The sequence below is a fragment of the Octopus sinensis genome, linkage group LG4 (assembly GCF_006345805.1).
Source record: "Octopus sinensis linkage group LG4, ASM634580v1, whole genome shotgun sequence".
NCBI classification, from domain to species: Eukaryota; Metazoa; Mollusca; class Cephalopoda; order Octopoda; family Octopodidae; genus Octopus; species Octopus sinensis.
This window is the reverse complement of record NC_043000.1, coordinates 106,754,321-106,779,140: the sequence shown is the minus strand read 5'-3', so window position 1 is coordinate 106,779,140 and position 24,820 is coordinate 106,754,321. Positions and strand designations below refer to the sequence as shown.

General features: G+C 35.4%; 1 protein-coding gene across 2 annotated transcripts in view; it reads left to right on the top strand.

The window, feature by feature from the left end:
* LOC115211082 overlaps positions 1–4,329 on the top strand; it is a 131,475-nt gene extending 127,146 nt beyond the window's left edge. For both annotated transcript variants that reach the window (XM_036502303.1, XM_029779972.2), the window contains exon 3: positions 4,025–4,329. In XM_036502303.1, coding sequence (XP_036358196.1) covers positions 4,025–4,104 — 80 coding nt within the window. In that variant the 3' untranslated portion in view covers positions 4,105–4,329. The remainder of the gene's footprint in view (positions 1–4,024) is intronic.
* Positions 4,330–24,820: the final 20,491 nt, after the last annotated feature.

Genomic DNA, 24,820 nt, shown 5'->3' with positions numbered 1-24,820 from the left:
GAGTCTTTCTGTTACTAGCAATCACACGAGATGAAAAAATGAATTCTAAAAGCGGGCAAAGAAGTCGAAACCTTTGTGCCGAACTTGCTATACTATCTCAACAAAATCTACGTCAAAGTGTTCAACTTACATTCTATGAATATACAAGCAGGAGTGGCTGTGTGGTAAGTAGCTTGCTAACCAACCACATGGTTCCGGGTTCAGTCCCACTGCGTGGCACCTTGGGCAAGTGTCTTCTGCTATAGCCCCGGGCCGACCAATGCCTTGTGAGTGGATTTGGTAGACGGAAACTGAAAGAAGCCCGTCGTATATATGTATATATATATATATGTGTGCGTGTATGTTTGTGTGTCTGTGTCTGTCCCCCTAGCATTGTTTGATAACCGATGCTGGTGTGTTTACGTCCCCGTCACTTAGCGGTTCGGCAAAAGAGACCGATAGAATAAGTACTGGGCTTACAAAAGAATTAGTCCCGGGGTCGAGTTGCTCCAGCATGACCGCAGTCAAATGACTGAAACAAGTAAAAGAGTAAAAGAGAGTAAAGAGTAAGCATATTTCAACACATCTGTACAGTACGAATACAAACAATGTTCTGGAAGGAGGTAGTATGTCTATGGTCTCTGTAAATCGTCTCAAGCAGATGAAATTAATTCTGTTGAAATTCTGCTTCAACCATTGAAAGTCGACATTTGTATGTTTTGATATGCATATACGAACGCATGGGTGAATGTGAAAGAGTGTGCGTGTGTGTGTGTTTAACTGTGTGTAGGCGGATGTAAAAGTGTGCATACATGTATGTATGCGTGCGTGCGTGTGCGCGGATAAAAATGTAAGCATACATATATATATGAAGGCGCATGGCTCAGTGGTTAGAGCGTCGAGCTTGCGATTATGAGGTTGTGAGTTCGAATCCCGGACCGGGCTGCGTGCTGTGTTCTTGAGCAAGACACTTTATTTCACGTTGCTCCAGTTCACTCAGCTGTAGAAATGAGTTGCGACGTCATAGGTACCAAACTGTATCTGCCGTTGCCTTTCCCTTGGATAACACTAGTGGCGTGGAGGGGGGAGGCCGGTATGCATGGGCGACTGCTGGTCATCCATAAACAACCTTGCCCGGACTTGTGCCTCGGAGGGTAACTTTCTAGGTGTAATCCCATGGTCAGTCATGACAGAAGGTGATCTCAGCAGTATATATATATATTATATATATATACATACATACATGCATGCATACATACATATATACATACATACATATGTATACGTATATAATGCATATACATTTATATATATATATACATACACGTGCACACGCACATAAGCACAGACACATAAACATGCACACGCATACACGCACACATATATGTAAGTATATATGTGTATACATGTATGTATGTATGCATGTATGTATGTATATATGTATAGGAATGGATGTACAGTAGAATATAAAAGTTGTCTGTATGTGTGTATATTATACAAATATATTCATGTGTGCACAAATGTGTATATATAGATGTGTGCATATACGTGTATATGTGTACACAGGCATGTATGTGTGAGTTATATACGTGTGTCTCTGTGTATGCGCGCGCGCGCGTTTATGTTGTGTCGAACCAAATAAAGAATTCAAATTCAGCGGAGCTTTTTTTTTTTTTTTTGATTGCTTTATATGTTTGTTTACAAATTTATAAATTCAGAACTGAAGTATGCAATGCTGAAATGAGACAAATTTTAAAGTTTATAGATTTACATAGGTGTGTGTGTATGTGTTCTTGTGCACGCGTATACGAATATGTGTGTGCGTGAACAAGCATACGTGTGTATATATGTGCATTCAAAAATTTTTTTTCGCAATTAAATCTGATGGGGAAGCAGTAACATTGATTATTATAAACAGCCGTAGACAAGCTATTTGGATTTTGTATGACTTCTTTATCGTAGTGCTGTTCTTGCCTCGTATTTTCTCTTTTGCTCATTTAAGCTTTGGAGGGTGGAGGCACATGGCCAAGTGATTAGAGCAGTGGACTCGCGGTCAAAGGATCGAGGGTTCGAATCTCAGACCGGGCGATGTGTGTGCTTATGAGCGAAACACCTAAGCTCCACGCAGCTCCAGCAGAAGGTAATGGCGAACTTCTGTTGACTCTTTCGCCACAACTTTCTCTCACTCTTTCCTCCTGCGTCTTGCAACTCACCCGCGACGGAGCGGCGTCCCGTCCAGGTGGGGAACCTATACGCCAAGGAAACCGGGAAACTGGCCCTTATGAGCCAGACATGGCTCGAGAAGGAACAAATAAGCTTTGGGGGAGAAGTGAAAGATAGTGGAAGAGTGGCGAAATCTGTCATTACAGTGCAGAAACTGATGCCGATATATTTGTAAAATAATGTTTCTGAATTTCGTTTTGGGATTTGGTTTCCAAGATTCTTTATGTAAGTTCGTGTGTTGAAGCATATTTTGTTGTATCTGGGGAGAGTCATTCTCTTTTAGCGCCTTATTATTTAACACACTCGCCAGTAAAGTTTTCACTCATTTATTTTCCCTAAGATTTTCGTTGCGTCTTGTAACCTTTCCAATAGTCGTTGACTCAATTTATTCAAGTCAAACTTATCCATAAACAGGTATCTCAAATGAAGAACATTTTCTTTTAATAATTAATTATTAACTAGTAGTACCTATAATTATTAACTAGTAGTACCTATCAATCCATCCTTACCTTCTATTTCCGGGATGGTTGTGGGGCTAGAGTCCTTAGATATCTCTCCATATAGGGGCTTATCAGAAGCAATTGTCATCAGACTTTCCGGCTGGATTCCTAACAGTGACAAACTGAGACTATGGATTTTATCAAACGATCACGTCCTTGGTCTACCCCTAAGTCTGTTACCAGTTGACTCGGCTTGAAGAATCTGCCTTGCGATTCTTTCTACAATATTCTAGTAAAACCCATGGAAATTCTACAGGCCATTTTGTTGTATAGTGATATTCGGTAATAATATCCTGTCATTTCCTTCATAATCATTTGGTTAATCTCTTTGAAATACTGTATATTCTTTTCGGTAATGTTTTTCTCTTATAGCGTATTTTTTTTCTGGCTTATGCAAAATATTCTTGCCTACCATCAATTATTTATATTTTGCCTTCTTTCTTCATTAACAATTCTCATTCTCTCTCTATTAGCTTCAGCTTCATTGATCATCATTCTACACGTTTTTTCTTACATTAATTTCTTACATTAATTTCATTATTTTCTTCTTGAAGAAAGGCTTCTAGTCATTCCTGATTTTTCTCTCTTTATTCCAAATTCTTAGTTCTCTTTGCCGTTTTCTCATTTGTCGTTTTCTGCTTATCTTATTATTTTTCATGAGAATGGCGTCACGAAATTATTTAATTTCTTAACTCTATTTTTTCTCCTACAAATGTATGTCCACCACTTTTTGTCTAGTACATGAAGGCTATATTTCGTTGATTAGGTCAGAAAAATACTGAAATATGTTCATTTTTGCCTTCTGTGTTGGCAAAGTAAAATACAATTATTTTCCTGTCCACATCAAATGTTTGCGTTATTTTTCAAATAAACAACTAAGGGTTTGGAAACTCAGAATTTCTGTCTATGAGACTAGAAACTCTAGTTTGTAAGATTGAAAATAGTATCAGTACAATTTGCAGGACATTTGTAGCAGGAGTTACATCCAAAACACTTTTACTATGGTTCTAAAACAAGATAAAAATATTTCTCTTTGACAACTCGTCGCATATTCATTTTTTAGAGTTTTAATTCTCTCTGCATTCATTCACGCTTGTATGTATAATTTCCTTATATTTGTGGTTAAACAATGGTTAATTTTCAACAAGCAATCTATGTGGCTTTTGTGATGCATTATACTCGCATACAAAACGTTTGTTTCGTAGGAGACAGCAGCTTCGATCTTTATCATTGGGCTTGTTATTTTACAGTCACGATTTTTGTTACTGTTAAATATTTAATAAAATTTATATTGAAATATTCTTTATTTTTGTATATTTCAGAAAATCTCGATGCTCATCTTAGATCTCGTCTGCTTCAGTCCATCAGGAACCGTTTCCTTGGAAAGATAAAATTGGATTGAATGACAAGACAGTAATGTTACCAATCAGGATGAGAATCAAACCTCGCCCGAGTTCGACCTTCAATTGCAGCTGGCATAACTGCCAAGTCTGCTTGCATTATCCCACTTCTTTGGAGATGACCTAAACCAAATGTTAACCATTTGGAATATTTTGAACTATAATAAACACGATGGAATAATAAATAAATAAAAATATAAAATAAATAAATAAGTATATAGCCATGATATCCTGACTTCTGTTTTATATTCAGTGTATACTTTTGTTATTTTTAGCGACCTTTAAATATTTCATAAAGTCAAAGAGTAGGGAAGAAAGTGACTGAATGTGAAAGAACTAGTGATGGCTATCGGCAAGGGAGGAATTAGTTCACATGAGAGACTTCGAGGATTAAATTGCATATGAAGTTAAAATTTTAACGTTTTGGGACCTTGCTCTTCGTATGAGAACGGGGGAGAACGAGAAAGTTGTGTTGTTTCTTTGGTTTTGACTTCTTGCCGCAAATACTATTATCGAACTCTGGCACGAACCTTCAAACAATATAAGAAAGGAAAGGCATCGTAGTTTTCAATTTAGCTTCTCTACTTTCTGAGTTCAAACCTCGCCAGGGTCAGAAATTCATTTCGTTGTTCAGAGAGGTGAATTTAAATATCAGTCAAACGTTAGGAAGGTTTCAATAAACTTTATCTCTTCAATACATGTGTGGCCTTATTGACGTATTAGAATTTCTACACTAATAATATTCTGTTCATTGATCAGGAGATAAATTTGAAGCGAGAAAAATCTGTACGTCGATTTAAATTCTTATTGGAAGATATTTTCATACATTTAAATCCCAAATTCAAATTACCCGTAAGAAAATGCATGAATATCACTTCAGCTCATCTAATCAAACTGAAATAAAAAAGAAACATATCAATATTTCAAATGAGTTTGTTCGATATTTCTAAATTACAAAAGTTCAACCTAGTGGCCGGAACCTAATTTCAGTTTCCACAGTGTTAAGTATAAAAGAACTAGTCTATAGGAGATGGCCTTTCATTCATGAGAAACTAAACTATTCGAAGAATCCTTGCTATGAAGATTCCAGAGAGAGTTTTGGGGCCATTTTCAAGTGTTGAGAGAAGACAAATGTAATAACAATGACTGAAGGAATTAAAAACCAAGGAGGAGTTGAAGCTCATATTTGAGTGTTATCATTTCTGGTTGCAGCAGGAAATTACAAATCTTTATCCTAGATTGCAGGTTGTGGTGAAAAAGTTCTTAATTGCGTTTCCATCGCCAAATGTATATGTGTGTATGTGTGTGTGTCTGTATATAAATGTATATTTGTGTGTGTATGCAAATGTATATATATATAAAAATGTATATATGTATATAAATTTATGTATATATATATATATATGTACATATATATATAAATATATATATATGAATGTATATATATAAATGCATATATATATAAATGTATATATATATAAATGTATATATATATGAACGTATATGTATATATATATGTGTGTGTGTGTAAATGTGTAAATGCGTAAATATGTAAACGTGTGTGTGTATATATATATATTTATATATTAAATGTGTATACATACATATAGATATATATAAATGAGTATATATATATGCATATATATATATATATATATATATATATATATATATATATACAAGCATATGCATACATACATATATATACGTACAAACATATATATGTACACACATAAATAAGTATATGTGTTTGTGGGCATGTGTGTATATATGCATGTATACATATGTATATGTACATATATCTATTCATATATATCTATATGTATGTACTTTCCCTCCTTTTTATCCTCTTCCAAATTCTGTCTATCTATATCCCATTATCTATACAATTACATAAATGACTTAAGTTAATTAGGAATCATAATGTTAATATATGTATTTGAATCTTTGTACTATCAGCAGATATGTGTTAAGGAAGTTTACTGTGAATATGTTAGTTTCCAGTATTGGACTACGATGTACAATCAAATTAATAATGAAATTAGATAATAATTTAATTAATTAAGTAATTAATTAGGAAATTAATTAATAAACTAATTTATTATTCCCACTTTATACAAATTATGTTATTTGTTTCGTAATTCATAATATTAAATGTTTACATCTGCATAAGGTCACAAATTTTACAGGCGGGGTAGAATTAATTTAATCAATTCCAATATGTTATTAATGGTTATTTTATGTACCTTGGAGGTACACAGAATAATCACAGGACTTAAAGAACGATAACTAAACATATATTGTAAATTTTGGTATAAGGCCAGCAATCCGGTGGGTAAGGATAAGTCGATTACATTGGTCCCAGTGCTCGGTTGGTACTTATTTTAACGGACCCGAAAAGATGGAAGGCAAAGTCGACCTCGGCAAAACTCAGAGCTTCATGACGGACGAAATGCTGCTAAGCATCTTGCCCGGCATGCTAACGATTCTGTCAGGTCGCTGCCTTACGATAACCAAATATAGATTCCAAAGTTCAGGGGAGTGGTCAAATCGATTACATCGGCCCCAGCGTTCAACTTTTACTTATTTTTTCGAGCCTGAAAGGACGTAAAGCAAAGTCGACCTCGGCTGAATTTGAACTCGGAACGTGAAGACGGATGAAATTCCGCTAAGCAGTTTACCCGGCGTGCTAACGATTCAACCAGTACGCCGCCTTGTGATAACTAAATATCACTATGTATTTAATTCGGTATATTACTCACCAGGCTACAAAATCTCTTATATTATATTACCTTCGTATATCAGGTCTGTGAGGATGACCAGATTAGCAGCTTTACACTCTGTGGGTCCTGAGGTGGTTTATGAGGACCATTTTGGCATAAAATCCACGGTTACAGTTGGGTCACATAATGATAGAGTCGTGACACAGTGGGATTCTTGCTTTCTGTGCAACCCTCCTCTTTCTATTTTCTCTCATCAATACATATAATATTATGTGTTGTATTATATAATATCATGATATAATATATGAGAGATAACTAAATAGCACAACGTAATTAGTTCGGCATACTTATCCTTGTTTAAAAGTTATAAAATATTATACACCTATATCTCTAATTCATATATTATGTAGCTAACAGATGAGATCAAGAGATTCTCAGTATGGAAAAAAAAACTAAGTAACACTCAAATGATTCGAACTTAGACTCCGATGTCTTTACGAGGGACCAATTCGATGGAGTAAAGAGAGGCTATAAGAGAAACCAAGGTGAGCAGATATTGAGGCAATTATGCCGATAAACAAATTTAATTTAACAGCTTGGGTTTCATATAGAAGACATATGTGTGTGTGTATGTGTGTATATGTGTATGTGTGTGTGTGCGTGTGTGTGTGTGCATGCAAACAAAAAGAAAGCAATGATTGAAGACTTTCAGATGAATAATATTTATGAATATATATTAATAGATCAAACTTACACAGAGTACAAACAACAAAGAAAATTAAAGGGAAATAGATAAGGTGGTATAAGTCCGACAGCTATTTCCGGGTTCTCGGAGATCCATCATAATATTGGTAGATGTAGTGCATCACAATATACAGGCCGTAATGGGAGCAAATGAATAATCAATATGTTATTAATTTTAATTGACTGGCAGGTTGGTTGGAGAGGGTAAAAGAGAGATACAAAGAGAGTTAGCATAGGAGATGCAGGATAAGCGCACATACTAGGCTTGGTGGCAGCAATGAACAAATCACCGTTGCACATACACACAGTGAGAGAAAGGGAATCATAGAGACAGAGGAGGTGAAGAGGAAGAAATGATGGAGTCGTTTATAACGGTAGCATCGTAAAAAATAAGACACTTATAAAAAAGATAAAAGCAAAAATAATTACATAGTGACAATTTATTTCTTTCGAATTAAATTTTTGTTCACGTTTCGAAATGAGTTGTAAATTTGCAAATTACTTTTACGTCTCATATATATATATAGATATATATATACACACACACACACACACACACACATATATATATATATATATATATATATATATATATATATATATATCTATATATATATATATATATATATATATGGTGGTGCCCCAGCATGGCCACAGCTCGTGAGCTGAAACTAGATAAAATAAAATAAAATAAAATATATATAATGAGAGAGAGAGGGGGGTGAGGCGATAGAAAGAGGCGAATGTGTAACTCCATTTTGTTAAGCCACCAGCCTATTTTGATGCTTATAAAAACCCCTTCAGTCATGAATGACCATAGGATTGCACTTAGAAAGTTCAACTCCAAGGTACGAGTCCCAGCAAGGTCGTTTGTGGAAGGACAGCAATCGCTCATTAATACACGCCACCGATGTTGCTCAAGGCAAAGGCCGATATACAGCTTGGCACCAGTGACGTTGTAACTTATTTCTACAAATGAATGAGAACTGGAGTAATATGAAATAAAATGGTTTACTCAAGAATACAACACACAACCTGTTCCGGGAATCGAGCTCAGAACCTCACGATTGTAAAGCCGACGCTCTCACCAGTCAGTCATGCGCCTTCACTTGATTCTTATAACTTTCTGAAAAATACATATTTTTAATGAAATTTTACTGAGATATGTTTTTGATGGCGTAGATTGCAATCACGTTGAAAAAATTTGGCAAATTGATAACATGTATTTATTGCAAATATACACACGAGATATTTGTTTCATTTAATTTTATTTTAAGTTTATAATAATTTTTCTTTTGAAGATTAGTATTTCTTACACTATTTTGTACTAGCACTAAGAAATTTGATAAAAGTTAAATTGTAATTATTATATATGTATGTAATATTTCCCGATATTCCTCATGAGAGCAACAGTATACTTCCATAATTATCTACCATAAGACGAGTGACATATATATGCATTATATATGTTATAATATATAATGCATAAAATAATAGTCCAAATTTATAAGAACATAAGAAAGCGTTAGAGCGTTGCATAAACGCTTTGCTATGTTTGTTTCAACTCTCTATGTTGTGAGTTCGAATCCTGCTTTCATCTCTTCGGACTCGATAAATAAAGTACCAGTTAGCTATTTTATTTACACCCACTCACCAAAGTCAATTCTCTCTCTCTCTCTCTCAACAACAACAACATCAACAGTAGTAGCAGCAACAGCAGCAACAACAACAACAAAAACACCAGCAAGTGGGGTTCCTTCGCGTAGGTACTAGATTGGCTAGAAATAGTAAAAAAAAATCTCCTTCAAACAATTCCACACCTGGAAAAGGAGGGACACATTCGAAATGTATTCTTATATATACAAATAGACGGGGTGGCCACTGCTGGAATATTTTTACTCATGGGTTTTGCTCAAGAACAACACACACACACACACACACACACACACAAACACACATACACTCACACAATTTCAAGAAATAAACATTCATGTAAAGTGTCTATAACTGGCCACATTATGATTATTTCAAGGGACGGACGGTCGATCTGTGACATGGCAACGAGATGGAATTTTGGTTTGACAAAGTCGAGAGAAAATTGCATAAAACTCAAAAATGATACCATGAAACGAAATGTAAAGAATAAATGCTCTTGGAATGATAAAGAACATGTAAATCAATTTACTTTATACTTAAAGGTGAAAGTTGACAGAGAAGATTAAAATGTTGGTGAATGAAAAATATTTAAAGAAGAGAAAATGGACGGTTAGTGCTATCAGTACACGACCAGTATTTGAGAAGTAGGTTTTGAAAATAAATGACTAGAAAATAGAGAAAAAGAAAGAGAAATCGAAGAAGATAGTGGAGACAGAGAAATGAATGAGTGAATAAATAAATAAATAAGATTCAGAGATCATAGAAGACTTGAAAGTGTGACAGTAAACTAAACATTGAAATTGTGCAATAATGAATTGTGGGTAATCATTAAACAAGCAAGCAAACATAAATAGATAGATAAATAAATAAATAATGATTTCTAAAGTAGACAAAGGCCAAGCATTTTCGCAGTGGAAGAGGATTAGTTGCTTTTATTAACACCTGTACTTGACTGGTGACACGGGAAAGACGGCGAGCTGGCAGAATCTTAGTGCACTGATTTTAATTTCTGAGTTTAAATACCACCGGGGTCGATAAAAATAGTACCTGTTGAACACTGGATCGACGTAATCGATTTGTTCTCGGCTCCAGAATTGTTGGCTTTGTGTCACAGTTTGAAACCAATTATTCGATACAGGTGAGTGTAAAAAAAGTGAAATCCGGCGGAATTTGAACTTAATAACAATAATAATGCTAATAATAATCCTTTCTACTAAAGACACAAGATCTAAAATTTGGGGGAAGGGGACTAGTCGATTACATTGATACTTAATCTCTGATACTTAATCTACCGACCCCGAAAGGATGAAAGGTAAAGTCGAACTCGGCGAAATTTGAACTCAGAACGTAGCGACAGACGAAATACCGCTGAACATTTCGCTCGGCATGCTAATGATTCTACAGGAAGCACAAGGCCTCAAATTTATGGGGAGGGGACTAATCGGTACTTAATTTAAAGACCCCGAAAGGATGAAAGACAAAGTCAAATTCCGCGGAATTTGAACTCAGAATGTGCAGACGAACGAAATACCGCTAAGCATTTTGTCCGATGTGCTAACGATTCTGCCAGCTCGCTATCTTAATAATGATAACAATAATCCTTCTATTATAGCACAAGGCCTGAAATTTGCGGGGAGGCGGTAAGCTGATTACATCGACTCCAGTGTGTAGCTGGTACTTATTTAATCGAATTCGAAAAGATGAAAGGCAAAGTCGACCTCGGCGGAATTTGAACTCAGAACGTAGCGGCAGACGAAATCCCGCTCTGCATTTCGCCTGGTGTGCTAACGATTCTGTCAGCTCACTGCCTTAATAATGATAATAATAATATTGTTTTCAAATTTTGGCACAAGGCCAGCGAGTTAGGGGAGAGGAGGTAAGTCGATTACATCGGTCCTAGTACTTATTTTAGCGACCCCGAAATACTGAAAAGTGAAGTCGACCTCGGCAGACTTTAAACTTAGAAGCATTTTGCCCGGTCAGCTAACGATTCTGCTAGCTAGCCACCTAGTAGTAGTAGTAGTATAGTAGTAGTAGTAGTAGTAGTAGTAGTGGTAGTAAAATGTGGAAATCTGGAAGAAGGAGGGCGTGAAGGAGAAAATGTAGTTGAACAAGAAGATATTCTTTTATACTCTAGGCATAAGGTCCGAAATTTTTGGAGAGGGGGCCAGTCGATTAGATCGACCCAAGAACGCAACCGGTACTTAATTTATCGACCCCGAAAGGGTGAAAGGCAAAGTCGACCTCAGCGGAATTTGAACTCAGAACGTTGATCATGAAGACATTGTGATAAACATTTCATAAGTGTCGTTTTTGTTTGTCTGTTTGTTTGTTTTCATTCGTATTAAACTCAGTAAGCAGACATCTTGTTTCTTGTCAATCCAATAAGTTATCTGAAGAAAAATTCAAAATTAAGTAAAAAGAAAAAAAAGGAAAACATGAAAAAATGAAAACAAAATTATCTTTCTCCTCTTTTGTATATTTTTCCTTCTTTCCTGTCATTGTTCTTCATTCTCTCCATCCATCTCTTTCTCCTTATCTATCTATCTATCTATTCTATCTATCTATCTATCTATCTATCTATCTATCTATCTACCTATCAGTCTGTCTATCTATCTATCTATCTATCTATCTATCTATCTATCTATCTCTCTTCTGTCTGTCTGTCTGCCTATCTGTCTGTCTGTCTGTCTCTGTCTCTTTATCTATCTATCTATCTATCTATCTATCTATCTATCTATCTATCTATCTATCTATCTATCTATCTGTCTGTCTATCTATCTATCTATCTCTCTGTCTGTCTGTCTGTCTCTCTCTCTTTCTCTATCTATCTATCTATCTATCTATCTGTCTGTCTGTCTGTCTGTCTGTCTGTCTGTCTGTCTGTCTGTCTCTCTCTCTCTCTCTCTCTCTCTCTCTCTCTCCATATATATATTAATATATTATATATTATATATATCATATATATAGATATATTATATATATATATATATAATATATATATCATTTTCCAGTATTTTTGTACAACTGTGTTTTGCCTATGCCGAGTTATTGCTCCTTAAAATGATTGGTCTTTACATAGGCGATGATTTTTGGCAATAATATCCTCTTTTTCCTTAAAATAATATCCATTTAGAACCACTTCTTTCACGGTTGCAATTTCTGAAATAGAAATGAGAGCACGAGAGAGAGAGGGAGAGAGAGAGAGATTGTGTGTGCGTGTGCGCGCGCGCATTAGAGAAAGAGAGACTGAGATAACATAACAGGTTAACCACTTGATCTGTACGATGGCCCTGAACACAATCACTGCATAGAAACTAATAACATATCAGTGAGCGAATCCTTCACAAAGATCTTATACAATGAAACTACGCCTAAATTTGTTCATAATGATTTTCAGTAAAATAGAGAAGAAAACCCGTAAATTTACAAACAGATAAATATTTTCTTTTATATTTTCGACACCATACGAAATTAATTATAGCAGCATGTTCAACAGGAATTGAGAAATTTTAGGTTGGCTAACATCTGCAATTTTATTATTTTGCAGCATTCTGAAGCGTAAGGAAATGTGATAGAAAAAAAGGTGTGGTCGGTTGCAGAGGTAATAAACATAGTGTGTTCTTTAAAGATTACTGAATTTGGCATGTAGCCTCAGAATATCACACGCGTTTATAAGAAAAGATGCTTCAGAAATAAATACAAGAGACGGATTTCCTTATTTTTTTTTACCATTCTGAAAACGAAGAAAATGTAGTTTACATTTCTTTTTGGTTTCAGATAATATCTATGTAAGCCAAAATTTATTGTGATGTTGCTGTTTTGCAGTTTTTATTATATATTCAAATTAATTTTGGTTTCAGCTTTTGGATTTTAGGTCGTGTTCTTTAGATTCTGGCAAAAAAAGGAGAAATATTGATGTTTAACCTTTGGCTTTAATGAAAAACAATTCACAAAATAACAAAGCAATTTCCAAAACTCTGGATATAATTTCAACCACAAGAAATTGTACTTCAGCCTAGTTTACATTAATATAGGTTAAAGCGTTTCAAGTGTTACTCAGTTGATACTATGTATGTATGTATGTATGTATGTATGTATGTATGTATGTATGTATGTATGGATGTATGTATGTATGTATGCATGTTATGACACACACTTACACACACATATGTATATGTATTCAACAACATGCTTCTGAGTTCAATCCCACTGCGTAGCACCTTGAGCCTTCTATAGCCTCGAGGTGACAACCATGAGTCGGATCTACTGCTCATATTGGACTTGGTATCTCTCGTCGCTGACACATGACGAAAGGGAATCTATCTTTCTGTCCATTTCCTTCCTAAAGACAAGACTTGCTTATACCTGTCTTCTCTCATGAGCTTGTCTTCCTAGCGTTCATAATAATTTTTCTATCGTCTTGGCTCAACAGCCCTCACCGTTTGTTTTTACTGTCTTGTTCTCACTGTCCTGTTCTTGTTACCACTTCCACCCTCCGCAAAAAGTCCCAAATTTTATTTAATTTGCTTTGCGGGTAGGACTGTTTCAACGAAGTCGCGTATTGTCCTTACCTTCGTTGCGGAGTAGATGAAACAGGGATAACTGATGACGTGGAATATTCTTTATGTTTCGTGTCTCATTTCTCTGTGGTTTTTCGTTGTTCGAAAAAATTTCGTTTTCTATGTTTTTGTTTTTATCTTTTCGTTTCTCATTGTGTTCAACGTTTTTTTTTTATGTTCTGTACCTATATATGCATGTATATATACATATGTAGGTATGTACATATATGCATATATTTACATATGATATCTATATATATATATATATATATATATATATATATATATATATATATATATATATATTATAATATAAATAATTATATATACATACCTGCAGTACGCCACCAACATATTACAACTCATGGTTGTTTTTGTCTCACACTCAGCTCGGTGTTATGGTGCATGGCTAGCCCGAGCGTCCTACTTAGGTTCTAATGAATCCTGTAACTAATCTGTGATTGTGTATGTGTGTGTGTATGTGTGCATGTGTGCGTGTGTGTGTGTATGTCATTGTGTCTCTGTTCGTCCCCTACTACCGCTTGACAACCGCGTTAGTATGCTTACATCTTTGTAACGAAAGAGGCCTATAGGATAAGTACTGTTTATACCTCGTTCAGAGATTTATTATTGCTTGTTTACACTTTTTCGAGATCAGTAACATTTCGTCACTGGAAACAGGATATATGTATTTGCATTGGGACCCCTTCGCATCGAAGACCAGTGATTGTCGTGCGTTGACGACGGGTAAATACCCAAAAACCCGGGTCCGTGCGTATCACGTCAGGTTGACGATGGGAAGGATAGCTTCCCTTTGCAAATACTGATAGGGCACAGAAAGTGTGTCAATAGCCAGCTGGAGATGTTCTCCTGGGGTTACAAGCTACAGTAGCATCCACCCTTGGTGGTTAGCTACGTTTAGGTGGCAAATATACTTCACACACACACACACAGACACACACATACACACACACACACATATATATTATATATATATATATATATATATATAGTATACATACATATATATATGTATACATACATATATATAGATGTATACATACATATAGATATATGTATACATCATATAATATGTATACATATATATATGTATACATACATATGTATACATATATATATATATATATATATATATATATGTAACACATATATATATAGGTATACATACATATATATATATGATACATACATATGTATACATAATATATATATATATATATATATATATATATATATATATATACATATATATATATGTATACATACATATATGATACATACATATGTATACATATATATATATATATATATATATATATATATATATATGATATGTATAATACATATATATATGTATACATACATATACATAGATATATATAGGTATATATATATATATATGTATACATACATAGATATATGTATACATACATATATATATACACATATAATATACATATATATATATTATATATATATATATATATATATATATATATATATATATATACACACACCATTCATGCGTATATTCATAAATACATACATACATGTATGTGTGTATGTGTGTGTGATGGGGGATCGTTTGTAGTTCCTGAATGCAAAATGGACAAACAATTCAGACACGCGACGCGCACGCACACACACACGTAAGTAATATGTAATAGATGTATGTGGCCAAAGGTTTGGAACATAGGTCTGAAAATTAGAATTTTTATATTAAATGACCAAAGTTATATTTAGTCGGAGCGTATACTGGGCATAAAAATTTTAAGTTTTCAAAAAATGATCCAAACTTTTGCGAACGACTGTATGTGATGTATAATATATGATATAGGTTTCATTGCTAAAGAAATCATGTGACAGGATTGTAGGTTTGTATCTAGTACAGCCAATCTTTTTCTGCCCAGGATTTTTCCCTTTTGTGTATGTAACGACAACGGGTTTACAGGTGTGTCTACAGAGAGAGTTGGCTAAAATCTATAGATTCCCGTCATAGTATAGCATAGGAAATTCAAATGTGAGTATATGTGTGTGTGCAAATGACGAAATAACTTTAAAATATTTAATAACTTTTAATCTTTTATATATATATATGTGTTTGTGTGTCTGTGTGTGCGCGCGCTGTGTGTATATGTATATATATATATATATATATATATATATAGACACACACACACACACACACACACACACAGAAACACATATAAAAGCGAAAGTTAGAGGAAAGTGAAAATGAAAGTATTTTGATGTGTGAAAACCATATTCTTTGTTTCTTTAAATTGAAAAATTTGTTAGCCTGGTAGACGGAAGATATAAAGAAATGAATTTATGTTTGTAGACGAAGACAGGATGTTGGAGAGGAGGTGACTATGTGGAGAGCAAGCAGTGGTGTTAAAGATATTCAATATATACATAAATGCATGGATACATACATACATACATACATACATACATACATACATACATACATACATACATACATACATACATACATACATACATACATACATACATACATACATTCATGCATGCATGCATACATACATACATACATGTACACACACAAACATGCATTCATACATACGTACATACATATATACATATGTATATACATACATATATGTGTGCAGGTGTCTATATGTGTATGATGACTGTGTGTACGTATGTATGTATGTTGGTAAGCAAGCATGTATGCGTGTATACATGTATGCGTGTATACATGTATGCATGTATGTTATGCACACATATATGCGTACTTACATACATACATGCATACATACATATGTACGTACATACATACGTACACACATAGACATCTACACACATATATATGGTATGTAGTATATTTATATTTAGCACACACACACACACACACATCTATATATATATATATATATTGAGGCGTAGGAGTGGCTATGTGGTAAGTAGCTTGCTTACGAACCACATGGTTACAGGTTCAGTCCCACTACGTAGCACCTTGGGCAAGTGTCTTCTACTATAGCCTCGGGCCGACCAAAGCCTTGTGAGTGGATTTGGTAGACGGAAACTGAAAGAAGCTCGTCGTATATATGCATATATATATGTATGTGTGTCTGTGTTTGTCCCCCCCAACATCGCTTGACAACCGATGCTTAGCGGTTCGGCAAAAGAGACCGATAGAATAAATGCTAGGCTTACAAAGAACAAGTCCTGGGGTAGATTTGCCCGACTAAAGGCGGTGCTCCAGCATGGCCACAGCCACATGACTGAAACAAGTAAAAGAATAAACGAATAAAAGAATATTGAGAGAAAAACAGAGTCAGAAAAAGAAGCCATTGACGGACTGTAATAATAAAATATTGTTAATATTATTCAAGCTGCAGAATCGCTAGCACGCCGGCAAAGAGTTTAACGACATTTTCGTCCGTCTTTACGATTTGAGTTCAAATTCCGCCGAAGTCGACTTACTTTTCATCCTTTCGAGCTCGATAAAATAAGCACCAGTTGAGTACAGGTGTTGGTGTAATCGTTCTATCCTCTCCAAAATTTCAGGTATTGTATCTATAATTTCAGGTAATATGTCTATAATAGAAAGAATCATTAATAAAATAAGATAAATTAGTGTACATGAGACGCGCCTGTGTTTGATATCTCGATCGGGATCTTCTTCGAAGAAATGAGGAGCAGTCTTCTCGAAACGTCAACATTTATTTCTTCAAACGACGCTTGAGCTTAGCTTACGTGTTATATTTTACAAAAATATATACTTCAGCCAGATAGCCACGTTTGTAACATATTTACCTATTGTGATTCTGGTTGTAGACAATTCACTTTACTTACAACACTAAGCAGTAAAACTTATCGAACATGTCTTCAAATGTGACGGTTTACATTTTTTTTTCTTTTTGATTTTTGTTTTTATTGTTACATTTTCAGGAGTGATTTCTTATATTTTGAAACCAAACGTGCCAAAGTATTAGATCGATATCTACCAATTATATAAAGGAAAATTTCTTCCCTTGGATACTATAAATTATTATTATTATTATTATTATTATTAGTAGTAGTAGTAGTAGTAGTAGTAGTAGTAGTAGTTGCTGTTTTTGTTGTTGTTGTGGTAGTGGTGGTTGTGGTGGTGGTGGTTGTGGTGATGGTGGTTGTGGTGGTGGTGGTTGTGGTGGTTGTGGTGATGGTGGTTGTGGTGGTGTTGGTTGTGGTGGTGGTTGTTGTTGTTGTGGTGGTTGTTGTTATGGTGGTTGTGTAGTGGTGGTGGTTGTGGTGGTGGTAGCAAATCGATATGCTTCGAAAGAGACTGTAATAGAAGGACTATATTGATTGTCAGTTTTTATGTGACGATTTGACGAGTCGAACCCAAAATAGAAAGTAATTAGCGATCTCAAAATTTAAGGATAACAAAACCGAATTCTAGACCCAGTTATTTGTGAGGTAGCTGAATCAATATGCTCGCGTCTTTATAGTTTGTGTGTGTGTGTGTGTGTGTGTGTGTGTGTGTGTGTGTGTGTGTGTGTGTTGTGTGTGTGTGTGTGTGTGTGTGTGTGTTGTGTGTGTGTGTGTGTGTGTGTGTGTGTGTGTGTGTTTCAAAATGCATACACACATTGAATGATTATAAAGTCAGCGTTTATTTAAATACATTTCATTTTCAAAATTTAATAGAATCTACAGACAGAATATAATCTCTATATATATAAAGCTGAAGTTGTCTGTGTATGGTAGGTTTTGGTAGCCTTCAACTAACACTATCTCCTCCGAGACCCTGCGGCGCAAGTTGACCAAAATTGAGAGTATGATAGAAGAAGGCTTGCTCTTCCTTCCGTAGACGAAAAAAATTCAAATCGGACCATGATACCACCAAAATGTGCTTTTTTTCTATGAAAATCCCTAATTTTTACGATTTTTTGACTGCTGTGTCGCCATTTTTCGGTGTGTTTCAACCAGAAAAATGTTCACTTAAAGAGAATAACAAGCTACATAATGCAACATTTTTACTTCTCAAAAATTCCAATTCTAAAGGGTCGAAACAAGCCCGATCAACGCCGGGCGATACTTCTAGTTTCTTATAAATGCCTGTTTTCAAACTGATGACAGTTCTTGTTCAGGCATTGCTGAATACGCAAAACAACGGCATCTTAAACACCAAGAAACATTTTGTTCAATATTTGCATTCTCTTTCAATGGCTGCTATTAATTCATCGACTGTTGCTGGTTTTATACTGTAAACTGTATCTTTTTATTATCTCCATAAAAAAATGTCTAGTTGTGCCAGGTCTGAGAACGTAGTGGGTATTCTACTGAACCTCTGTAGAACCCACCTGTTTGGCAAAATCGTATCAAGGATGACCCTTACATTACTGCGGTTGTGTAGGGGTGCTTGAACTCGCTGACCAGAGTCAAAGCACTGCTACATCATCTTTAGTTTCTCCACGTTTTATACCCATACTGAAACACTGTTTTTAGTATTACTCTGACAAAGAGGAACAAGGAAATACAAAGAGATACAAATGAGAAAAAAAAAGCAACAAAAACAAATTAAGAGAAATAAAAAATAAAGAATAAAGAAACCGTTTATTTATTCGATCTTTAACCAAAGGATGCGCATGTATGCAACTATTGCTGAATTATATTAATGGGTGGAAGCACTCCGTCGGTTACGACGATGAGGGTTCCGGTTGATCCGAATCAATGGAACAGCCTGCTCGTGAAATTAACGTGTAAGTGGCTGAGCGTTCCACAAACACGTGTACCCTTAACGTAGTTCTCGGGGATATTCAGCGTGACACAGAGAGTGACAAGGCCGGCCCCTCGAAATACAGGTACAACAGAAACAGGAAGTAAGAGTGAGAGAAAGTTGTGGCGAAAGAGTACAGCAGGGATCACCACCATCCCCTGCCGGAGCCTCGTGGAGCTTTTAGGTGTTTTCGCTCAATAAACACTCACAACACCCGGTCTGGGAATCGAAACCGCGATCCTATGACCGCGAGTCCGCTGCTCTAACCACTGGACCATTGCGCCTCCTAATTATATTGATACAATACTGCGCATAAGATATGTAACATTCAGCAATTGATAGCTGATAGTGATACGTTGAAACAATTGTAATGATTTGTAATAAAGCCTGTTCATTCCATCTTCTCGTATAGGTGCAGGCGTGGCTATAGCCGTAGGGGAGGTTACAGGTGCAGGCGTGGCTGTGTGGTAAGAAGTTTGTTTCCCAGCCACATGGTTCCAGGTTCAGTCCTACTGCGTGGCACCTTGGGACAGTTTCTTCTATTATAGCCTCTAATCGACCAAAGCTTTGTGAGTGGATTTGGTATACCGAAACTGAAAGAAATCCGGCGTATATGTATATGTATATATCTGTGGGTGTTACTTTTTGTCTGTGTTTGTCCCCACCACTGCTTGACAACCGGCGTTGGTGTGTTTATGTCCCCGTAAATTAGCGGTTCGGCAAAGAGACATGTAGAATAAGTACTGGGTTTTAAAAAATAACTCCTAGATTCGATTTGTTCGACTAAAAACTTTCAAGGCGATGCCACAGCATGGCCGCAGTCAAATGACTAAAACAAATAAAAAAGTAAAAGTATATGTATATATATATATATATATATATATATATATAGCTGGCCACTCCGTAGGTTACGACAACAATCGTCTCAGTTGAGTTGATTCAATGAACGGAACATCCACCTCGTGAAATTAACGTGCAAGTGACTGAACGCTCTAGAGACATGAATACACTTAACGTTTCAGTGTGCCATACTGAATGCGACAAAGCTGGCTCGTTAAGCTGCAGGTACAACTCATTTTTGTAAGCTCAGTAAACTGGATCAGCGCGAAACAAAGGCAACTTCGAAAGTCAAACTCACGACCTAACGGTCTTGAGCCGAATACATTAACCACTAAGCAACGTGCCTTCACGAACACACACACACACGTATACACTCACGCACATACTCTACTCACATGTTTGTATGTATGTATGTATGTATGTATATATGTATGTATGTATGTATGTATGTATGTATGTATGCTTGTATGTATGTATGTATGTATGCAGATTTGTGTTTTGCTTTATATATGTATTCTCATGCATATAGTTGCATATCTAGACATGCTCATATATATTAAAATGATAAACTTCGGAAAGTTTTACAGATTTTTACAGTTCCAGTGATGGATTCGGTCTGTAGTCTTCGAACTAGCTTTCTCCCTTCTGGTTTTGAGTAGCCTAATTTCTCAAGATTATGCATGTATGTAAGTATGTAAGTATGTATTAAGGTATAACTGTGAAGAACAATTACAATTATTTCAATAATATATACCGCTACATATTTGTTTCGAATTTTGGCACCAGGCCAGCAAATTCGGGGTAGGGAGAGAAGTCGATTACGTCGACTCTAGTGTTCGACTGGTACTTATTTTATCGTTCCCGAAAGGATGAAAGGCAAGGTCGACCTGAGCGGAATTTGAACTCAGAATGTAAAGACGAACGAAATGCCTCTAAGAACTTTGCCTGGTGTGCAAACAATTCTGCCAGCTCACCGCCTTTTGATAGGACTAAGGTGCCATACAGAGACCCAAAATTGAACCAAGGATCTTTAGATCTAAAGCCTAACGCTCTCACAGCTTAACTATTTCGACGGTGCAGTATACCGCTATATATTGATATATATTGTTATATATATAAAAGTGGACGCGTGCATATACATTAAAGTATTTTCGATGGTAAGTTATATACGGAAATGGTAAAACAGATATTTAAAGAATTGATCTAAATAACTTGAAGCATAATAATGTGTAATATTTTAGAAGTGAAGTTTACAAGATGTAAATTTTGACAATTTGGTTGTAGACATAAATATTTATGAACATCACATCGTATATGACCATCGCATCCCATGTTTATCAGTTTCTCATTACACAATGCTTCTAGATACATTTTTACACGAATCCAGATAATTCAAGGTAACTCAATTGCTTATATTATTCAGTTCGTCATAATGTCCATAAAATAATAAAATAAAAATAAGACACACTGAATATTTGTACATATAAAATAATTCAACTAACAGGCAACAGGAAACAACGCCGGAAAATGTTGACAAAATTGAGATTGGCGGAAAGTTTAAGAATATTGAATTATGATGTTTTTTAATCGGCCATCGAACTTCGACAAACATGGCTCCTTTGTATATTAGTTTACAAAATAACAGAAGAAAAACTATTTTGTTGTTAAAAATAATAAAACTAGGTGTTTTATTTACTACTTTGTTTTTGGTACGTGCGAGCAGAGGGGATGCAGGCGCATGACTATTGTTTTGACAGTTGTACGCGTGATCTCCAAATCGTGGGTTCGATTTCCAGACCGGGTGGCGCGTTGTGTTCTTCAGCAAACAGTTCATTTCACGTTTCTCCAGTCCCCACTTTCGATCAGGTATGGGAAATATTGGCCTGCTCTCCTAACCAGCAGGGAAGAGTCATTCGAAGGCTAAAACGGTGCAAAGCAGATTGTGATCAGCGATTTGTAACATCTGATAGTCACGTTGGTCACGTGATCACGTTATGTATGTGCGTGTATATATATATATATATATATATATATATATATATAGGTATAGGTATAGTGATGTAAACAGGAAAATAGAACTCAGATTATGAGTATATGTATATTCTTATTAATATTTAGCAGAAGCTAAGACTCAAGGCCCGAGAGTTTCGTGTGCTGACACTTATCTATAAGTTTCGTGCCAACGTACGAAACCCTCAGATCTTGAGTTATTCTGTTGCTCCCTGTGGAGGCGCATGGTCCAGTGGTTAGGGCAGTGGACTCGCGGCGGTAGGATCGCGGTTTCGATTCCCAGACCGCAAGTTTTCACTGATACACATTAATCGCATACATTGTTGAGATGGGTAGTCTTCTATGACCCTCAGATCAGTAAGACTCCCTGATGAGAACTAAGTGTTATTTTCACAAAGTTAGAAATCGTGTCGATACGAGCATGATTCGCTTTCAATTTACGATTCTTTTCGTTATTGGTACGAGGGCTTAAAATTTCTACTCATTACTCCGATTTCAGTTAATATGCATCAGAGAAAATTTGTGGTTGCAGTCGTCTTCTAATTGCTATTTTTAGCACTCTTAATTATCTATATCTATATCTATATATATATCTATCTATCTATATATATATTATATATATATATATATATATATATATATATATATATATTATATATATATATATATATATATATATATATGTATGTATATATATTGTGGTATTTCGGATCAGTCACTTTTTTCCCAAATAAACACACGCACGATATATTTTTTCTTCATTCGTTTAGTACTGTTCTTATTTTATTATTTTAACTCATGACCATTGTCCAGAAATCTTTCGTCACACATCTGTGAACTCTTCAGCGACACTTTTCGTTTTCGTGTGTTTTCTTGCTCCACTTACTCCATTCTGTTCTTCAAAGATGTGTATCCTTATGTGCGCATGCGTTTGTATCATTCTCTGTGTGTATGCTTGTGTGTGTCATAGTTTTTAGCAGCAGCGTGGCCTTCCTCTCGTCCCAATCCTCTTACTCCAGTGTTCTGCTGCTGTCCTAAGACCCGAAAAAAATATGGTACAGTTCTTTTATTCCTCTGTGTACGGGGGTTCGTCCACGGTGTTACCATCGTGGTAGTTGTTGTTATTGCCATCGTTGGCACCGCTGCTGCTGCTGACTGTGTTAGTTGTGTTGGTGACATTGTATGGCCGTCCATGAAGTTTCATGTGTGTGCATTTATGTGTGTATGAGTTTACTTCTCTCTCTCTCTCTCACTCTCTCAAACACTCACACGCAAGGACACACACACACACACACACACACACACACACACACACATACACACACACATTGTAATAGATAGATGTCTGTAATAAGATTTTTCGATTTCCGAAGTTTCTATAATATAAGCATAGAAGGGACAAACAAGGACAGTCAAAGGGATTAAGTCGATTACATCGACCCCAGTGCGTAACTGGTACTTAATTTATCGACCCCGAAAGGATGAAAGGCAAAGTCGACCTCGGCAGAATTTGAACTCAGAACGTAACGGCAGACGAAATACCTATTTCTTTACTACTCCCAAGGGGCTAAACGCAGAGGGGATGAACAAGGACAGACAAACGGATTAAGTCGATTATATCGAACCAGTGTGTAACTGGTACTTATTTAATCGACCTCGAAAGAATGAAAGGCAAAGTCGACCTCGGTGGAATTTGAACTCAGAACGTAACGGCAGACAAAATACCGCTAAGTATTTTGCCCGGCGTGCTAACGATTCTGTCAATTCACTGCCCTACTTTATATATCGACCCCAAAAGGATGAAAGACATATTTGACTTAATCGAGATTTGAACTCCCAACACCGGAGACTGGAACAAATAAAACAATGCCTTATAATTGATATTTTAACAACTCTATATATAGTGATATACACAACAAAATACCCAGAAGCAATACGAGTGTATATGCTACATTTATAGAGAACACTAAAAGCAAACTAAGGTATTATAAAATAAGTATATATTTACGGTATATATATATAAGTATATATTTACGATATAAGTATCGTAAATGTTATCGTGCTAATGTTTATATCTCTTTGTGTATTCCAGTATCTGTTGTATATATGTATTTGTGATAAGTAAGCATATAGAATTAAGACGAGTAATTTTCTTTTACGACCTTATTTATATATAGATGGATTGATATATGTATAATATGGAGAGCGATACAGTCATACATGCATACTTTCATATATACATACACATTCATACACACATATATATACACATATGTATACATAAGTGTGTGTATATATATATATGGGTATGTATGTGTATATGCATGTAGGTATGTATATGTTTATGTATATATGTTTATATGTATGTATATACGTATATATATATATATAAACATATATACATAAACATATACATACCTATATATATATGCGT